Source organism: Cajanus cajan, chromosome 5 (assembly GCF_000230855.2).
Source record: "Cajanus cajan strain Asha chromosome 5, NIPB_CcT2T_4, whole genome shotgun sequence".
Classification (NCBI taxonomy): domain Eukaryota; kingdom Viridiplantae; phylum Streptophyta; class Magnoliopsida; order Fabales; family Fabaceae; genus Cajanus; species Cajanus cajan.
Genome location: NC_138521.1, coordinates 6,066,638 through 6,084,348, shown reverse-complemented (window position 1 = coordinate 6,084,348; position 17,711 = coordinate 6,066,638). Strand labels below are relative to the sequence as shown.

General features: G+C 30.1%; 1 protein-coding gene across 7 annotated transcripts; it reads right to left on the bottom strand.

Moving 5' to 3' along the window:
- Nucleotides 1-14,903: 14,903 nt before the first annotated feature.
- On the bottom strand, nucleotides 14,904-17,488 carry LOC109812591 (Nucleoside diphosphate kinase family protein). Of its 7 annotated transcripts, none has more exons than XM_020376584.3 (6): nucleotides 17,365-17,488; nucleotides 17,232-17,297; nucleotides 16,491-16,721; nucleotides 15,785-15,892; nucleotides 15,496-15,605; nucleotides 14,904-15,094 (listed from the first exon to the last, which is right to left on the bottom strand). In XM_020376584.3, the coding sequence occupies exons 2-6, from the start codon at nucleotides 17,282-17,284 to the stop codon at nucleotides 15,066-15,068; spliced, it is 531 nt and encodes a 176-aa protein (XP_020232173.2). In that variant the 5' UTR covers nucleotides 17,285-17,297; nucleotides 17,365-17,488; the 3' UTR covers nucleotides 14,904-15,065. The 7 variants fall into 7 exon arrangements, with proteins under 7 accessions (XP_020232173.2, XP_020232174.2, XP_029130070.2 ...); XM_020376585.3 differs by having other exon boundaries at nucleotides 16,491-16,715; XM_029274237.2 differs by having other exon boundaries at nucleotides 16,491-16,715; nucleotides 17,358-17,376.
- Between the last annotated feature and the right edge of the window lie 223 nt (nucleotides 17,489-17,711).

Here is a 17,711-nt window from a genome sequence, read left to right as displayed (position 1 = left end):
ACTCAGCCAATATCACCACAATTATTAAGGTTTCTTATAAGTTCCACTAGACTATAATATTACTAAATTTTCGTACCATGAAGCTACAATTGCGCAAATAGTCTTGGTCATGTCGATCTGGTTTCGTATCACAAATGTACTAGCAACCATATATTAATATGGTGGAATAAAATTTGTGGCGGAGGCACATCCTGATATTTTTCCCTAGCTATTAGATATTTTGCTAACTTGACATGCAAAGGGCATGTGTCTTGGAACTTGAAAGGCCAACCTAGTTTGAAGAGTGTGTCTAAGAGGAATGAACAATTTTGTTTAGCAATTCACTATTGTGTTTTGTAATTAGCTGGGATAAAAACAAAGGGAAAAAGACTATATCTTAGTTTTGTTGAAGAAATAAGTGTAGAAACTTGTGGCATGCACACATGGACTAATCTTAGTGCAAACGAGGCATGGGCAGCCAAGAAAAACAACTCAGAGAAACCAACACTTGCATGGGAATGTCTCACACTTACCAGACCAATTCCTGAGTTTCACCTGCCCCAATTAACTTGTGCTAGCTAGAGCCCTCGATCGTAAACTAGTGCTTTTAGCTTTAGCACATTGAATGCAATACTAGAATTACAAGATTGGAAGTAATGTACAACATCGATGGTTCCAAAGTTATGACCTGTGTCACATATGTGAAAAGTGCTATGATATTCCTTTAGACAATCACAGTATAATGACACCTTGTCCATGTTAGCTAGGACTAGATCACTGGTTCCTTTTTTAGTTTGATGTATCTATCTGCTGTTTTTGCTAGCTCCTGTTTTTTTTCTTATGGTTCTTGCTTAAAACTTGGATCCTCTTTTATGTTAGCTCAAGATCTTGTGGCATAGTATGTTTGTTCGAATTAATTCTAGAAGAAGTTAACGGAAAATTTTGGAAGAATTAATTCTCTGTCTTAATTGCAAAATATACTATTTTGGAATCTCCAAAATATCCAAACCCACGTCATTAATGTGCAAATGAATTTTGACTTGTTAAACAAATTAACACACTCACTACAACATGTCTAATTTTATATGAAAGTAATATTATATTTATTACAGTTTTTTACAACTTTCTTTTTATTTTTGCCATCAAACTAGCACACTCATGTAATTATTTTCTTTCTATCTCTTTCCTTTATTATACAAAATATGATATAAAATTTTGATGTGTAGACAGCATCATCCTTTGTACACACGTTTTAACTTTAGTTACTAGGAAAAAACCTTTTTGTTGAACTTAAACAGGAAAACTGCCAAATATTATTAACGACAGAGTGAAAGTATCCTAAAATCTTGATAAGACTAGCATTTGACAGTGTCTTCATAACAGCACACATAGCACGGATTGTTTTTCATTTATTTTTAGAGCAATCCATAATTATGTGTTTTTAAAAGTTTTCACAAATCTTTAATACAAATAAAATAAATACCAGAAAATAGCTGACTGAGTCATTAATTAGTAATTACTAACCTTAACATTTTCAGGTTATTAGTTGTTATTAATAGAAAGTATCCATTTCAGAAAAATAAGATAAAATGCCTAGTTTATGTGTTTGTTAATTTTAGGTTGGAAATTAGGAAGGACATGCAGAGCAATGGCACCACCCTGGCATTGCGGCAGATTGCAAGTGAACGCTATTCCCATCAGCTTGTGTCGGATGAACGCGTGTAATGTTGATTAATTACTTGTATACTTTCTCTTTCCTCGTATCATTCTATATACATATATATTCTCTTCTTTAAACAATTATTTTACTTTGTCCCATTTTCTCAAACTAAATAGTGAACGCATTAATCCTAATGCACAAGTAAATTTCATTCATTTATTTTATCTCATTAAATACAACTTTTGCTAAAAAATGAAACTAACAAACGTGCTATTTTTTTTTAATGTTGTTATCATTTTCTTTCATAGATATTTGTAGGAGTATGATCAGTAGCTCACACTATAAAATAGAAAAAGTAATTTTTGGTGATAAAAATAATTAAGAATAGCGTTTATCTACATGATTATAAATAATTTTAAAATGTATAAATATTTTTTTTATGGACAGCGATAACAATGTATGAAATTAAAACTAAAATTACGTGAAAAATACCAAAATTACTAGATATAGGAATATGAATCTCGTAAAAAAAAAAACATGAATATAGGACTCTAGTCCATTTAACATCATGGCTATGGGTGAGAAAGTAGGTCGTAGTCCGAGGATATTTGGCGAAGTAAGATGATATTTTAGTTTACATAGAGTGTTCCACTTAATCCATTAGTCTGTTAGGTCAAATGGTAAGTTGAAATAGGTTGGTTTTCCAACTAGTTTAGTTAAATATTTTTTAGAATAAATCATACTCCAATCTCCAAAGATATGAATATTATATTGCGTAATGATAGGTTTACACACTTACTATAGTTTAGTGACTCACTAACAAAAAATATAAATGTCGTCTAATCTATGATTATTATGAAAGTAATACTTAGATATTCATACAACATTATATAGTATAGGATAAACAACTTAAAGTATAAAGTCTCTCAGTGAAATTACAACTTGATCATGTACATATATAAATACAAATATTATAACTACACAACAAAAAATTCTAAGTTATCGATCAAACAATACCTAATTATATCAGAACAACCTCCAACAAAACACTACCATCACTAACATGGCACCACATCTTACTCGCTCTCTAGCCTAATCCTTCTCTATTGTCATAATAATATGATCATTGTAGTTCAACAACATGAAAAAATAATGGTAAGCTTGTATGCAAAGAAAACAACATATAATATAGAAGCCACCAACTAACTATATAAATGAATTTCCAACAATAACCACAACACCATCTACACACTCAACTTAACAACGCATAACAAAATAAGTAATCATTCACTCAATTAACTTTTGTACAACTCAACATTACAACTTAACAACTTGATAATATTCTATACAACTCATCAACATATCAATACGACAACATAAAAATAGAACAATTTATCAACACAACATCTTGACAATATAACTTTATGTGTTATCACACATTTCAACTAAGATACCTTTTATAACACATGTGAACAATCTAAGTGACTTGACTCTACCGAATCACCACTTAGCAAGACTTATTACCTTAAGGTTAGACCTCACATATTTAGTTCATACAACACAACATTGGTTTATCAGATTTTTTCACTTAGACTAGGAAACTTCAATACTAGTCGTCAAGTATAGCATAGCTTGAGTGTGGGTCTAATAACTATCCCTCTCGATATCACACACCCTTTTAGTAACCAATTAAGGGTTTTACCTCTTAACTTCATACCTTACTCAATTTGGTCACTTCTAAACCAATATGACTTGACCTTTCCCTATATGATATCGACTAAGGACTTGGAGGAGACATAACACTTCACTTAAAGAGTCAACTCTCTTAAGAAGAGTTTTTTTTTTTTTTTTTAACAATTTGGCTCTTAGAGCACCACAACACATATTCACACAATGGGATATCTCATTTTTAAAAGAAAAATCTCTCATCTAGTTCTAAGTCAACAACACAACTCAACAACATGGTTATATAATACAACTCAACTTATTAGCACAAGTTATACAACACTAGAATACCTTCTAGTTCAACTAAAATTAACTCAACACAATTCATTTTCTTCTTTCTACAACATATAACTCATTAATCATTGCAGCATAATACAACATAACATTCATAATACTTCATCTCATCATCATTCAATATCATATAAAATATTAAATTGAAAATCAAGTAATAGAGTTCTCCTTGCGTGAGCTTAGCTCTTTGAAGCTCCTCGCTAGGTAGTACTACTCTTGCTCAGCAAGGGAAACACCCTATTCATTTCCTTGTTGGATGGGCTTTTGGCTTACTAGGTGACCAAACTCCTCTAGAGCTTGTCGTTAGATGGTCAATAGCTCATTGAGTGCTTTACCTTCTCTATGAGTATTCTTGTTGGTGAGCATATCTTGTTGGCGACCAGGATTCTTTGTGGGTCCTCATGTTAGGTGTGATATGTCTCTGTGGGCAAGCTTAATCACAGAACCATTTTCTGGTTGGGAAACCCATCTACCATTGAGCAAAAATATAATTATGGACAAAAGTTCATCATTTTATGCATCAATATTGGGCATCATGAACTCATGTTGGGCAAGAAAAGGGTTTTCACCCACAAGATTCAACTTCTCTCAACAATTTTGACCATCAACCCATATCATTACCCACATGCAACCTTCAATTCAACAACCAAACACCATAAACAACTTAGATTCATGAGATTAAACAACATGCATCAATGATTAGGTCTAGGATCATCAATTTTCCCTTCACCAAAAAAGACAAAAACAAAGCACACCAAGTATCAATCCTTCAATTTCAACTTTAATGTTATTTAAGCAAAATCATCACTACAAAATCCACATATACAACAGAGAAAATTTGAACTACAAACTTCCCCTATCTTGAGTCTTTCAAAAACAAGGAAGAGAAAAAAAGAAAACCTCAATGTAACACCATTTACCCCTCATGCAGAAATTCAATAATATAAAAATAGTAGTCTGGAAAATACTTCATTAACTAATAAAAATTAAGGGAAAAGGTATCACATTACAATTCTCCAAATAACCAAAACTAAAAATAACTGAAAGTAATTATGAATGGAAATAACTTAAAGAAACTAATTTCCTAAAGTGATAATAAAATAAAATAAAGTCTTTATCTAAAGTCCTTATGTCACATCCTATCAGAGAGATCTGATTGACAATTTAAACTTTTTCATAAGTAAAATCACATGTATAAACATATCAAAACAAGACACGAGAAAATGGGAGTAAAAAATATCTCACTCTGACTACCAATGTAGGAAATGACTAGGTAGCCACACACATACAACATATATAACATAACACATATAAACCAATAGTAATTATTTCATCTATATCAATATGTCAATTGAAACAATAATCACTCAATACGTTATATCACATCACATGTCATTATATATTAATATCACAACCCAAACACAAAAGGTATGTTATGCCCATGCAAGAATGAGACTCTCCTAACTTCATGCATGTGGTGCTAGTAAAACACTTTATATCTGCCTAAAGGTTGAGTAGCCTAGGGGTTTATGTCGAATCAAGCCAACACAACACTCTACACTAAGAGGACATACAATCAGGGTCTCGTTAAGATAGTTGTGTCACACAAGTTCTGCCCCATGCACATAATGGGTGAGATTGAGGTTTTCCAAACCCAACTAAACTTAGGGACTAATCCCCAAGTTTTAACATAAGGAATCCTTCCCTGCAATATATTCCATATTGTACCGATCATAAAAATACATTACGCAAATGATGTATGTCATACGCATTCTCATGCATGGTCACAAAAATCATATTCACATAGTCTCTCAATTCATAATTCACTTCAATACTAAGTTATACTTAGGCTTTTCACAAGATCACAATCACTTATCACATCTCTCATATTCGACAATATCATAGATCCATATCAATACCACATACCTAAGACCTCAAACTTCCGTATGATGACTCTTTCTATTGATTCCTAGCTTCGTAGCTTTAAATCTTAACTCAACCATTATAACATATGCTCTAGAGAAGGATCACTATGAAGAAGCTAAAAGGAAGAAAGATCACCTTCAATTATAAAGTTTATCTCTCTAAAATCTCTTTAAGAATTATGATAAATGAACTTATGAAGTTTAAGTTCTTAGAATACTTTATATACCTTTCTCTAAATTTGGTCAACTTTGACCTCAATACAAAACAACATCAAATAACTAAAGTCATAAAAATTCCTAAATCCTTAGAGTTTTAAAACATCCAAACAATACATTATCATAAATTAATTAAATATTAAAATTTAAAATAAACAATTTATAATACAATGTTACACAATCTCTTATGTTAAAAACCATGGTCCCCTCCGTTGACAGATTCCAAGATATAACTCTTTACCAATTTTTAAAAAAAATTTCATTAAAGTTTCATTAACTTTCATTAAAAAAAAATCTTATTACCAAAACATTCTTTATCCCTCAAAAAGATAATATTACACCACTCTTTATTCTTAGTTATCTCTTAATTATATATTTAAAAATATATATTTTTATTATTAATTTTTCAACATATTTTAAAGTTATATATATCATAATAAAAATAGTATAATATATATATATATATATATATATATATAAACCAAAGACAAGTATTAAATAGTATTTAATCAATCTAATTAATGAAATATATGTATAAATATTTAAATAAAATAGTATTTTATTAAATATTATTAATTATATATATTAAAAGCAATATATAAGTATTAAGGTGTTATTTGATTGATGTTTTTAATAAAATATTTTATAGTATATAAATAAACTAGTATTTTATTATAAATATTATTTATTATATTACTAAAATATGTATATTAAATACAAATTTTTTAAAATAAATATATTTAAATTAAAAATTTATTATTAAATAAGATATAATTATTAAAAAATTTAATACTTATATATATACGTGTGTAAAAGTATACATATATGATTTATTTTATATTTTATTATATTTATTATTTTAGTAAATTAATTAAAAATTTAATTATTTTTTCAATTTTTTAATCAAGGAGATGAATGACAATGAACTAAAAATATTTTAATTAAAAGTATACTTTTTTATAAATGATTAAATTAAAAGTATATTTTTTTATGAATAATTAAATTAAAAATGTATTTTAAAATATTATAATAATTATTCATCAATGTTAAGTTAAATATTATAAAAATGTAATTTATTTGATATTTTAACATATGAAAGTTGAATAATGTAATACTTATATCTTTTAAGGGAGAGATGTGTAATTTACTTTAACAACATTAAATTAAATGGACTAAATTATATATTTTAATGTAAGAGAGAAGAACATTATAATATTCTTATCTCTCGTGAAAAAGTAACTTAATTTACTCTATTTATTTAGTTTGTAATTTAGGTATGTCTCTCTCAATTGTAGTATTTTTTTTAATTATTAAAGAATTATTAGTAGTAATCTTAATTGAAAAAAGATTTTTAATAATTTATAATTTATTATTTTTTTTATTATAATCTTAAGGTTGAAAAATATATTTTATGTCATAAATCATTTGATTAAATTTATCAATCACTATTAAAAAGAATTGATTTTGTCAATTTAAATTAGCTGTAAAATAAAATATAATAAATTTGGCTGAAGAATGGACCAAGATTCCCAACCCAATTTCAACAAATGAGTTGGTCTTTATTTCTTTTTTGGTTGTCAATGATAGAATTGGTCAAATCAGACATGATTGGCCTGTTTTGTGACACCTAATAAGTTAGAACAAGTTAAAATGTTGATATACATTTTTTTTTTATATATTTCTAATAGGTTGGAACAAGCTAAAACGTGCATATACTTTTTTATATGCAAAAAATAAATTTAGTATAAAGAGATTTACAATAACTCTCCCACACTATTCATTCATTTGAGCTATAACCCTTGGTATGTTGATCCACTTAAATGCATGTTTATTTGACATGGTCCGTCTAACTTGTGAATTAAACGAGTTTGGTTTGGGGATTGATTAATTAACTAGCTAGCCTGACAAATTACTTTTTAAAATTTTATTTATCACTTTATTTAATTTAATACTTTTATTTAATTATGATATGTAGTTGGAATTATTAAGTACCTAAATATTTACTATATTTAGTATTAAAGATTGACATCTTTCTCAGTATTTAAATGCTTATAATTATCTATATAAAAGATTGAAATATCGACGTTTTATGCTTTAGATGTTTGATCATTTCAATTAATTCATGCAATTTTTTTATTATATTTTATTCTTAATTTTAGTTGTTTTTCCGTATATATACATTTTTTAACTGGTATTTAAATTTGTGCAATGCATTATACAAATTTATTTTATGTAACTAATATTTATAATATCAAAAGCGGTTAACTTTTTAAGTGATTTGAAACTTATATTTTTTAATTAAATGTTGAAATTTGATCTTTAATTTCTTAAAGTATCATTTACCTCTTATAAGAGACAATCTGGTGTGAATGATTTTACCTTCTTATAAATAAATAAAAAAACTAATATTTATAAATATAAATTATGGTAAATGGCAGTTTCACGGTGCACTTCGATTTAATTATTAAAGATATGTAACAAACAAAATTATTGTTCAGTAAAATATCTAGATGAAGGGGGGAAAATGTGGTTTTTTTTTTAATTATTTGATTAGATACTAATTTTTCGGTATAAAAAGAGAATTGTGGGGGGAAAACCCTACAAATTCAATTAATTAAATATTATATATATAACGAAAAGAGAGGGTTTAGAAATAATTGATTCTTTGCTAGCTTATCACATAATCTATGAATTGCTAATACCAAAGTGCTTCGTCACCTTGTCTGGCATGACCATGACCATCAACAATTATTGTAATCTATTTTGATGAGAAAAAGAATAAACTATTCCTTTAGCAACTGAGTTAAACCAAACCATGATAATTAAATGAAGCATAATCACAATTTCCTCGGTTAAATGTTCTGTGGTCTTAATATTATTACGTTGCAGAATACCATAATAATAAGTACAAATGGCAAGTGGTTTTAGTTAATCTAAACCGTTTGATTGGTGAGCACGAGTCTTACATAACCGATATGATCAAAAAATGTTGATGGCACCCTTTACCGCAAACCCCGTACTAAAGCACGTGTGCTCAATCAAGTTTGGTTTAGATTACCCCCATGAATTACTAGATTGCTCCAATGAATATCATTAAACTTGTCTCTTCAAATCATTTAAATACCATCATACAATGTATTTGTCAAATCATTTAGCTACCTCATTGTTATTTGGTGGAATAATAAGTTCAAGGCAAAGAAATAAGGAAGTTGTAAAGATACGTAAAATGAACATGCTTTTTAATTGACAACTACGTTTTTCTTTAAATTATGGCAACCATTGATGTGTAAAGTTGATGAATTATGCTTCTTCGTGATCATAATTTAAAGGAAATAGTTTGTCAGCGAGTACGTCATAAGATTGTTGAGTTAAAATAAGTTAAGTAGAATGTAGAATTTCTTGAGATACATGGAAGGGACAAGGGTTTAAAAAATAACACTATAATCAAGATTTAGTTTTAGTTATAGAGAAGTAGCCCCCACTAGAAGGAAGGGCACGTGAGGTATTGAATGTACTAGATGTATGGGGTTTGGGAACGGATACCTTAAGTAGAGTAACAAACAAGATGACTTGCCAATTTTGGAAACCTAAGCAACTTCCCCTATGAAATAAGTAATGGGTTTCATCGTTGAAGTCGTGGACATGTATCGATCATGCAAGTAGTGATCATTATAGTTTGACTAACTTAATAACTTTGATACATACACACTTGTCAAACAGTAAGCAAATGTTTATTTGTTGCATCAAAGTAATCAAATTTTGACCCCTTTTCAGCTTGCCTCTCCAAAACATAAGATCCTCCATACCTGCCCTTCAATTAGGAAATTGTTTGATAATTAACATCTTAATAAGATTGTGCTGCTCTCATTTAGACACGATAATTACCAACTACCAACCTTTTTTAATTTACTTCACATTGTGATGTAGAGGAATCAATTTGAAATTAGAATTAAAAAAATGAAATTTAAGATTAAAATTGAACTTGTTAAATAAATAATTAAATTTAATCTATGTTTAGCTTAACCCAAATGATTCATCAACTAACTTTATATATATAAGGAGGGGGTCTATCATACCAAAATAATATTTTATGTGATAATAAAAATAGTGAATCTCAATTCTTAGATTAAAATAAATAATTTATATTAGAAATACTTACTTAAAATGTTATCATTTTTTTATTGTTATTGTTATCACTTTCACCAATAACAACGATAATAGTGACAATAACAATGAGGTAATGATGGTGATAGTGGAGGTGGGAGTGGTTGCATCAACAATAATGGTGGTGATTATGATAACAACAATGATAAGGATGTTGAATTGAAAGTGATAATTGTTGTATATATGTATTACAAAAGAAACAAGTCACATATTAGTTAGCATTGTCTTTGGAGAATGGTTTATATATCAAGTATATCAAGTTGTGATATAAGCATATAAAGAGGCTAGCAAGAATGGAGAGGCTTGGACACATGTATATGGGCCAAGTGGGTCTATCATAGTGCAAATCAACAACTTTCTTGAGATGTTCCTGTTGTATCTTAGGGGGACCTGCCAACCACTCTTGCTTTTGTTGTCGCTGCCTCAGCATATGCAAAACCATTTCCCAGTGTCTCCAAAATTGAAGTCTTTGTTTGGTAATAACTTTCGTTGTTGGTAGGAATGTGTTCATACCTTACTCCATATGTATGGAGTTGTATTCACTCTTACCACTCCGAAACTAGATTCTAAGGGAACAACCAAACATATTGAAGATTGGAACCAAGCCAATAAGGTATATTATCACACTTTAAGTAATGTGTTGCACGGGGTTAAAGTTTCTTTTGAGTTTGACAAAGTTGTTATGAATAAGAATAATGTGCAAATGGGAAAATAATATTGTGATCAAGGACTATTTGTCTTGAACCTTTCAAAAATTATGAACGAATCGAATTCTTCTACATATGTGGTTGATTTGTATGATATACAAATTCTTCTTGTATTATTAAATTGCAAAGTTTGGGTTTAATTAAATTGCATGAGAAAAATGTTTAAAAATTTGATATATATATATATATATATATATATATAGAGAGAGGGAGAGAAAGAAAGAGAGAGAGAGGAGGGATCCGTTTATTCTAGAAGTAAGTTTACCTAGACTTACTTCGTTCAATAACTCATGTTTTACATCAAATTTCAACGATCCAACCATTGAATTCAAAGTTCTTAATGCATAAATCAAATCAACAAATTAAAAAAAAATTGAAAATCATTTGATACTTCATTTCATTAATTCAAATTGACGGGTAATCATAAAATCATTTTATGCATTGATTTGAATTAATGAAACGAAGTATCAAATGGTTTTCAAAATTTTTTAAAATTTGCAGATTTGATCTATGCATTAAGAACTTTAAATTCAACGGTTGGATCATTGAAATTTGATGTAGAACATGAGTTATTGAACGAAATAAGTCTAAGTAGACTTACTCTTGGAGTAAATGAACCCCTCCTCATATGTATGTATGTGCGTGCGTGCGTGTGTGTGTTGAATTAAAGTTAACTAAGACTGTAACAGCCCAATTTTCACTGGGCCTTGGGCTCAATTCGTTGCCCGGAACAGGCCGTTTCAAAAGTGAAACGGGTCGTTCCGGAATAAAGATTTTGCCTAAAAACGTAGTTGAGAACGGGCCGTTCCGGTTGGAGAACGGGCCGTTCTGGTTTGGAGAACGGGCCGTTCTGAAACTGGAATCGGTCGTTCTGCTGGGATTGAGAACGGGCCGTTCTGGTTTTAGAACGAGCCGTTCCAGTTGAGAAATTTACGTAGGTTTGAAGGGCCCAGAACGGGCCGTTCCGCTTTTAGAACGGGTCGTAGTGGTAGGTGAGCCAGAATTCCTATAAATAGGGGGCTTCACTTCTCATTTTTCACACACCTCTCATTCTCATTCTTTCTTCTCTTCTGTTCTCTCTTCTTTCCCTCTCCTTCTTTCTGAAGACCAAGAGGAATTTAGAGGAGGAGGTTCTACCCTAGTTTTAGTTCCGGTCCCTGTTAAAGGAAAAAGAGGAGGAGGTTCTGCCCTAGTTCCTATTTATCCAGGTACGGGGGAAAAAGGAATTATTTATATGTAGAGTTACATGAGAAAATTGGGTAGAGGAAGAACCCTAATTTTATAATTATTTCTGTTTGAAGAATTATTGGTCTTATTTGATTATGTATGTATTTAGGAACATGGATATATGATTAATTGGTAAAAATGATGCTCTGGAAGAGAAAACGAAATTATAGAAAAGTGCTTGTAAGTTAGGTTGTGAAAAGTTGAATGATTTCTATTTGAGGAATGGATGATCCCATTAGATTCTGTATGTGATGAGGATTATAAATATGTCAATAATTTGTAAGAATGATGATCTGGGAGAGAGAACGAAATTATAGAAAAGTGTCTGTAAGCTAAGTTTTGGAAAAATTAGAATATTTCTGTTTGAGAAATTAATGATCCCATTAGATTTTGTATGTGTTGAGGATTAGAAATACATATTTAATTTGTAAGAATGATGACCTGAGAGGAAGAACGAAACTGTAGAAAAGTGTCTGTGAGTTAGGTTTTGGAATAATTGGGAATTTTATCGTTTATGTTAAGATTGTATTAAAATTGATTATTATATTAATTTATGAATCTTATTGCTATATTACTTGATAAAAATTGATGACTTAGATGTGAATTGCTTGAGATGTGCGTATGGAATTGAATTATGAGATGTTGTGTGGAATGTGAATGAGATGTGATTGTGGTTCTTCACACCTATGACCAGGGGTGGGCACGACCCGAGATTGTTACGTGAGTATCGTGACCTTGGTTAACATGTCAGGGGTGAGCACGGCCCTCAGCTAGGGGTAACGTGACCTTGGCACAATGTTATATCAGGGGTGAGCACGGCTCTGGATTGCTACGTGGGTATCGTGACCTTGGTTAACATGTCAGGGGTGAGCACGGCCCTGGGATAGGGATAACGTGACCTTGGCACATTGTTATATCAGGGGTGAGCACGGCCTGAGATTGTTAAATGGGTAGCGTAACCTTGGCATAGTGTGAAGTGCAAGATTTGTGATGATTTGGGTGATTGAAAATTATGACGTGATGACGATGCATGATTGATTGAAATACGATATGTTGAAATATTTATGAATATTAAGTTATAATGAGATAATATGTTGTGTTTTCTTATGTGCTATATATATAGATATTTTCTTTTCTCACCGTCCGATTTGTAGATATTTTAGGTGAGGAAGATCCGGCTACGAGTGACATCTAGAATGCCAACGGTTGAGTTGTGGGTATGCTCTGATATTGTGACATCGGGGCAGAGGATTTTCTGTAGGACATAGATTTTTATATGAAATTGGAATTGTAAATATTATTTTTGAAAATAATTTGTAAACTCTTGCGTTTCATTTTTATTATTGTGATTATTGAAGAATAATTTTGAAGATTCTCATGTGAACCCTTTTTACCGAAATTGAAAAAAAAATTATTATTAAGTTTTCATTATTACAATATATGTGTTGAGGTAGTAAAAGTGTCACAAAGACTCCTTGTCCTTCTATTCAACATGATTCAAAATTGTTTGGTTTAATTCATTATGATCTTACTGATTTAAAACCAATTATGTCTAGAGGTGGTAAAAATTACTTTATAACTTTTATAGATGATTACTCTGGATATACTAAATTTTATCTTTCTAGAGATAAAGATGAAACTTTTAATATGTTTTTATCTTATAAAGTTGAAGTAGAAAATCAACTTAATAGAAAAATTAAAAGGATAAGTCTGAAATGGGAGGTGAGTGCACTTTGTTTAATAATTTCTATGAATGAAGGTATTATCCATGAAGTAACCACATCTTATTCGCCATAGTATAATGGAATAGTTGAAAAAAAGAATATAAGTCTTAAGGAAATGATGAATGCTTTGCCTATTAATTCCTTTACTCTTAATAATCTTTCAGGGGAAATTCTTTTAATAGCTTGTTTCTTGGTGTACTAGAGAGTGTAGGGGTACTAGCAGGAGTGTTGTTACCTAATCCTAAAAAAAGAAAATAAGATCTAAGACTTCTAATTGCATTTTATTGGTTATGTAGAACATAGTGTTACCTATGAGTTTCTTGTCCTCAAAAGTAATGTTATTGAGTGCAATACTATCTTAGAAACTAAGAATGTTGAATTCTTTGAGGACATATTTTCTTTGAAGGTTAGAACCAATGCTAGTACTAGAGAAGATATTGATGATAGTTTTGAACAACCTAGTGAAGCATATAGTGAAGATATATGTAAAGGTATTAGAAGGAGTAAGAGACAAAAGAAAGAAAAATCATTTGGAGATGATTTTATTACTTATCTTGTTAATGATGATCCTTTGTTTGAAATAAATAATATGTAACATAATCATAAAATTAAGTTTTATTAAGTAGAAAAGTAAGTTCAAATACTTTTGATTTATTTGTTTTAAACTAACTATTTGAACCGAGTCATTTGTAAACTTGAATCCAATTGAATATGAACCGAAAAATAAGATTAGTTTAGAGGAAAGCTAGCAATACTTTCTCTAATATTTTCTTTCTATTAATTGCTCTTTTTAAAAAAAAAATAATAATAAAAAAAAAGTTCTGATGGTTTTTTCTCTAAATTCACAGAGGAATTAATTAAATGAAATGTGAAATTCACTAAAAAAAAATTATTTTAAAAAAATATAAAGAGTTAAAATAGAAATTTTGTGATGCTTGTATTTTTTTTACATGAAGCTAATTACATCGTAATCCTTAGGTATCTGTGGATTTCCTTTAACATAAGATGACTACCATGCATGAAATGTTTAAAGGAAACAAACCACTATTATCTAGGATCAAAATTTCATTATTTATGTGTTAATTACTACTGATCCTGGCATCAATTATTTGAATCTGTTCAGTCCCTTCAATGTGTCAAATTTTTTGTTCCACTTTTTCTCACCAGTAACATTTTGATTATTCTACTGCACAAAATGCTCGTTTTGGTTAGATGCCGAGTTTATTGTGCAAAACACGGGGACCGAATCTAGCCGTATGTGATGAGTATTGTACCACACATAATGTTCATACTGGAATCTCATTCTCAATTTAGATCAACAGATTAACTGTGTGACAAATTAGAAGCAGCGATAGAAACTGTAGCAATCATGTATATGAATTGCATAACTGTAGTGACTCACAAAAGTACAAAAAGAAGTTGTGTTCCTGCTTCAAACTTGTACCAGCTACAACTCATCGTGCTCTGCAATTACATCTGTCAAAAGAGGTTATCAATATGATAATGGAATTTGGAAAACAACCATCTTAGTTGCTTTTAAAAAGGATGCTTATACTAGCAAGTTGATCCATAATATGAGTATGTCAGGATGCTGATGTCCTTTTTTCCATTTTCTTTTGAAAAGACAACTATCTACCCATTATTCTATTACCATTAATTACAGAAATTCTTTAAGAAACAGGAATCTTAATAGAAGCTGATTGATAAGTAATAATTCCTTTCATCGTAAGATGATTGCTTGTTCCCTGTTTGCCCATGTGGCATCTAGGAGTCCATTAATGTACATTTTAAATGCCATCTGATTATATAACAAAGCTAACGCCTAAAGAGTGAATACTTTATTTATTTTTGCTTAAAATAGAATTTAAATTATTGACCTGCAGAGAGCTCATTGAAGAAAAATGGTATCTCTCTTTGTGCAGATTTGGGAGAGTCTGAACCATGAACACAATTCTTTTGCATATCCAATCCACATTTTGCTCTGATACTGCACAAAATAGTAACAAGTTCACCAAAGAGATAATTAACACATATCATGACATCAAACTCAATAAAATTGGCCACCCGCAATGACACAGTCTAGGGGCTAAACTCTACATAAGTTGAACAAGTTATAAAGTTCACAAATCACAAGTGCAATGCAATGCAATTAGTAACATGTATGACCTGTGAGGGTGAGTAATCTTAGCCTTGCTTGCATCTGTAGGGCCCATTAAAGCACGCCAATCAGCAATAGCATTATCCTTCTCCAAGACCATAACTAACACCGGTCCACTGATAATCGTTTTGGAGAAGCAGAAGAGGAAATTTAGGATAATACAAGACTAACAACCATGCAGAAAGGAAAGTTAATGTCAAATATGATTAAAATAATTAGTGATGAACCATTAACATCCACATTCCACAGTATTGTACGGGAGAAATTTCTCAATCTCAAGTACATAGTCAAGGTGACAAATCATCTAGTTTATTCTATAATGACTTTAAACAAGAAAAAAGAAAAGCTACAATCTCCCAACTTCTCTATGTGGTTGGTACCCTATATTATAGCATGTGTGCTTAATCAATTAGTAATACAAAAAAATCCCCTCTTAGGGTAATCCTGTATTCGGTAACTTCAACTTTGCTGACATGCATGAATTAACGAAACATAGCTAAATTCAGCCTTCATCTTCACCAACTTCTAGCATATGCCACAACAAATGAATAAAAATTAAAGAGATAAGGGAAAATATTACCATTAGCAAGCAAATAAAACTGGAATAAGGAAATCCAACAAACATCAATATAACGAGGTTGACATAACAGCTCAAGAAACATTATATACCATCATCATACATTAAGACAATCATGGGAAGGGGATACCTCATACCTTGTCATGTATTTTATAAGGCTGGAAAAGAAGCTTTTTGAAGAGTGCTCAGCATAAAAACTTTTCACAGTGGCCTCATCAAGTTGAACAATCTTTTCCTTAAAAATTCTGAAACCATATTCTACAATTGTTTTCTTAATATCATCTGTGTAGTTACCAAGCAATCCGTCTGGTTTTATAATTGCCAAGGTTTTCTCCGTTTTAATATTTCCATCGGTAGAAGAACTGCAACTTTGAAAAGATCACATCGTGAATTTACATTTTTCATTACTTGTCCAGTTTTAGGTACATCAATCTGAAATTGCACACACATAGATGTACATGTAGATAACCTCTAAATCTGGAAACAGTTTTTTTTTTTTTTTTTTTTTTTTTTTTTTTTTTGTGCTTGGCATCTGGAAACAGTTATTGCAGAGACTAAATAATAAAAAAAAAATTCAACAATTTGATAAATGCAAAACATGCACGAATCTCCAGCATCAAAATCAATTACCCTTGCCGCAATAATTGCTACTCAAGTGTTATTAATCTGATTCATGCAACAAACATTACTAGAGAAATGAAAAAAGAAGTTTAGAAATTTCATTGAATTCAGTTGCGAAAAAGACGAAATTTATAGACATGGAAACAAAAGACAAAAATGATAGGTTAATGTTATTTGACTAAGTTGACTGATTAGGCAATTAAAATGATTTGAAACCCTAGCAGTAGCAGTAGCAGTAAAGTGAAGTGAGAGCTTACCAGACGAAAAGAGAAAGCACAAGTATTGTTGATCCAACAAAAGGGGGTCTCATTTGAAGAATGAAACTGAAAGAACGAACAACAATCACAAAATGAATGTATGTTGGAAACATTGAGACCTCATACCTCGTACCTCAACTGCTCAACAACAACGACTTCCCTCCGACCCAACGTCAAACCTCAATACAACACCAACATCGGGAAATATATTTTATTAGATCAAAGGAAAATAACAATTTATTGTAAAAATATTTTTATTTGGATTCTTATGAACTAAAATATATATATATATATATATATATATATATATATATATATATATATATATATGTACATTTCGACTTGCATTATAATGCATGGGATAAAATTAATTTTAACTATCTAACTTTCTTTTGTGCTGCTATTTAAAAAAATTAATTGGGATAAGATTCATGGATAATATTTTATTTTATAATGAAAAGGCTCATAGGATATATGTAT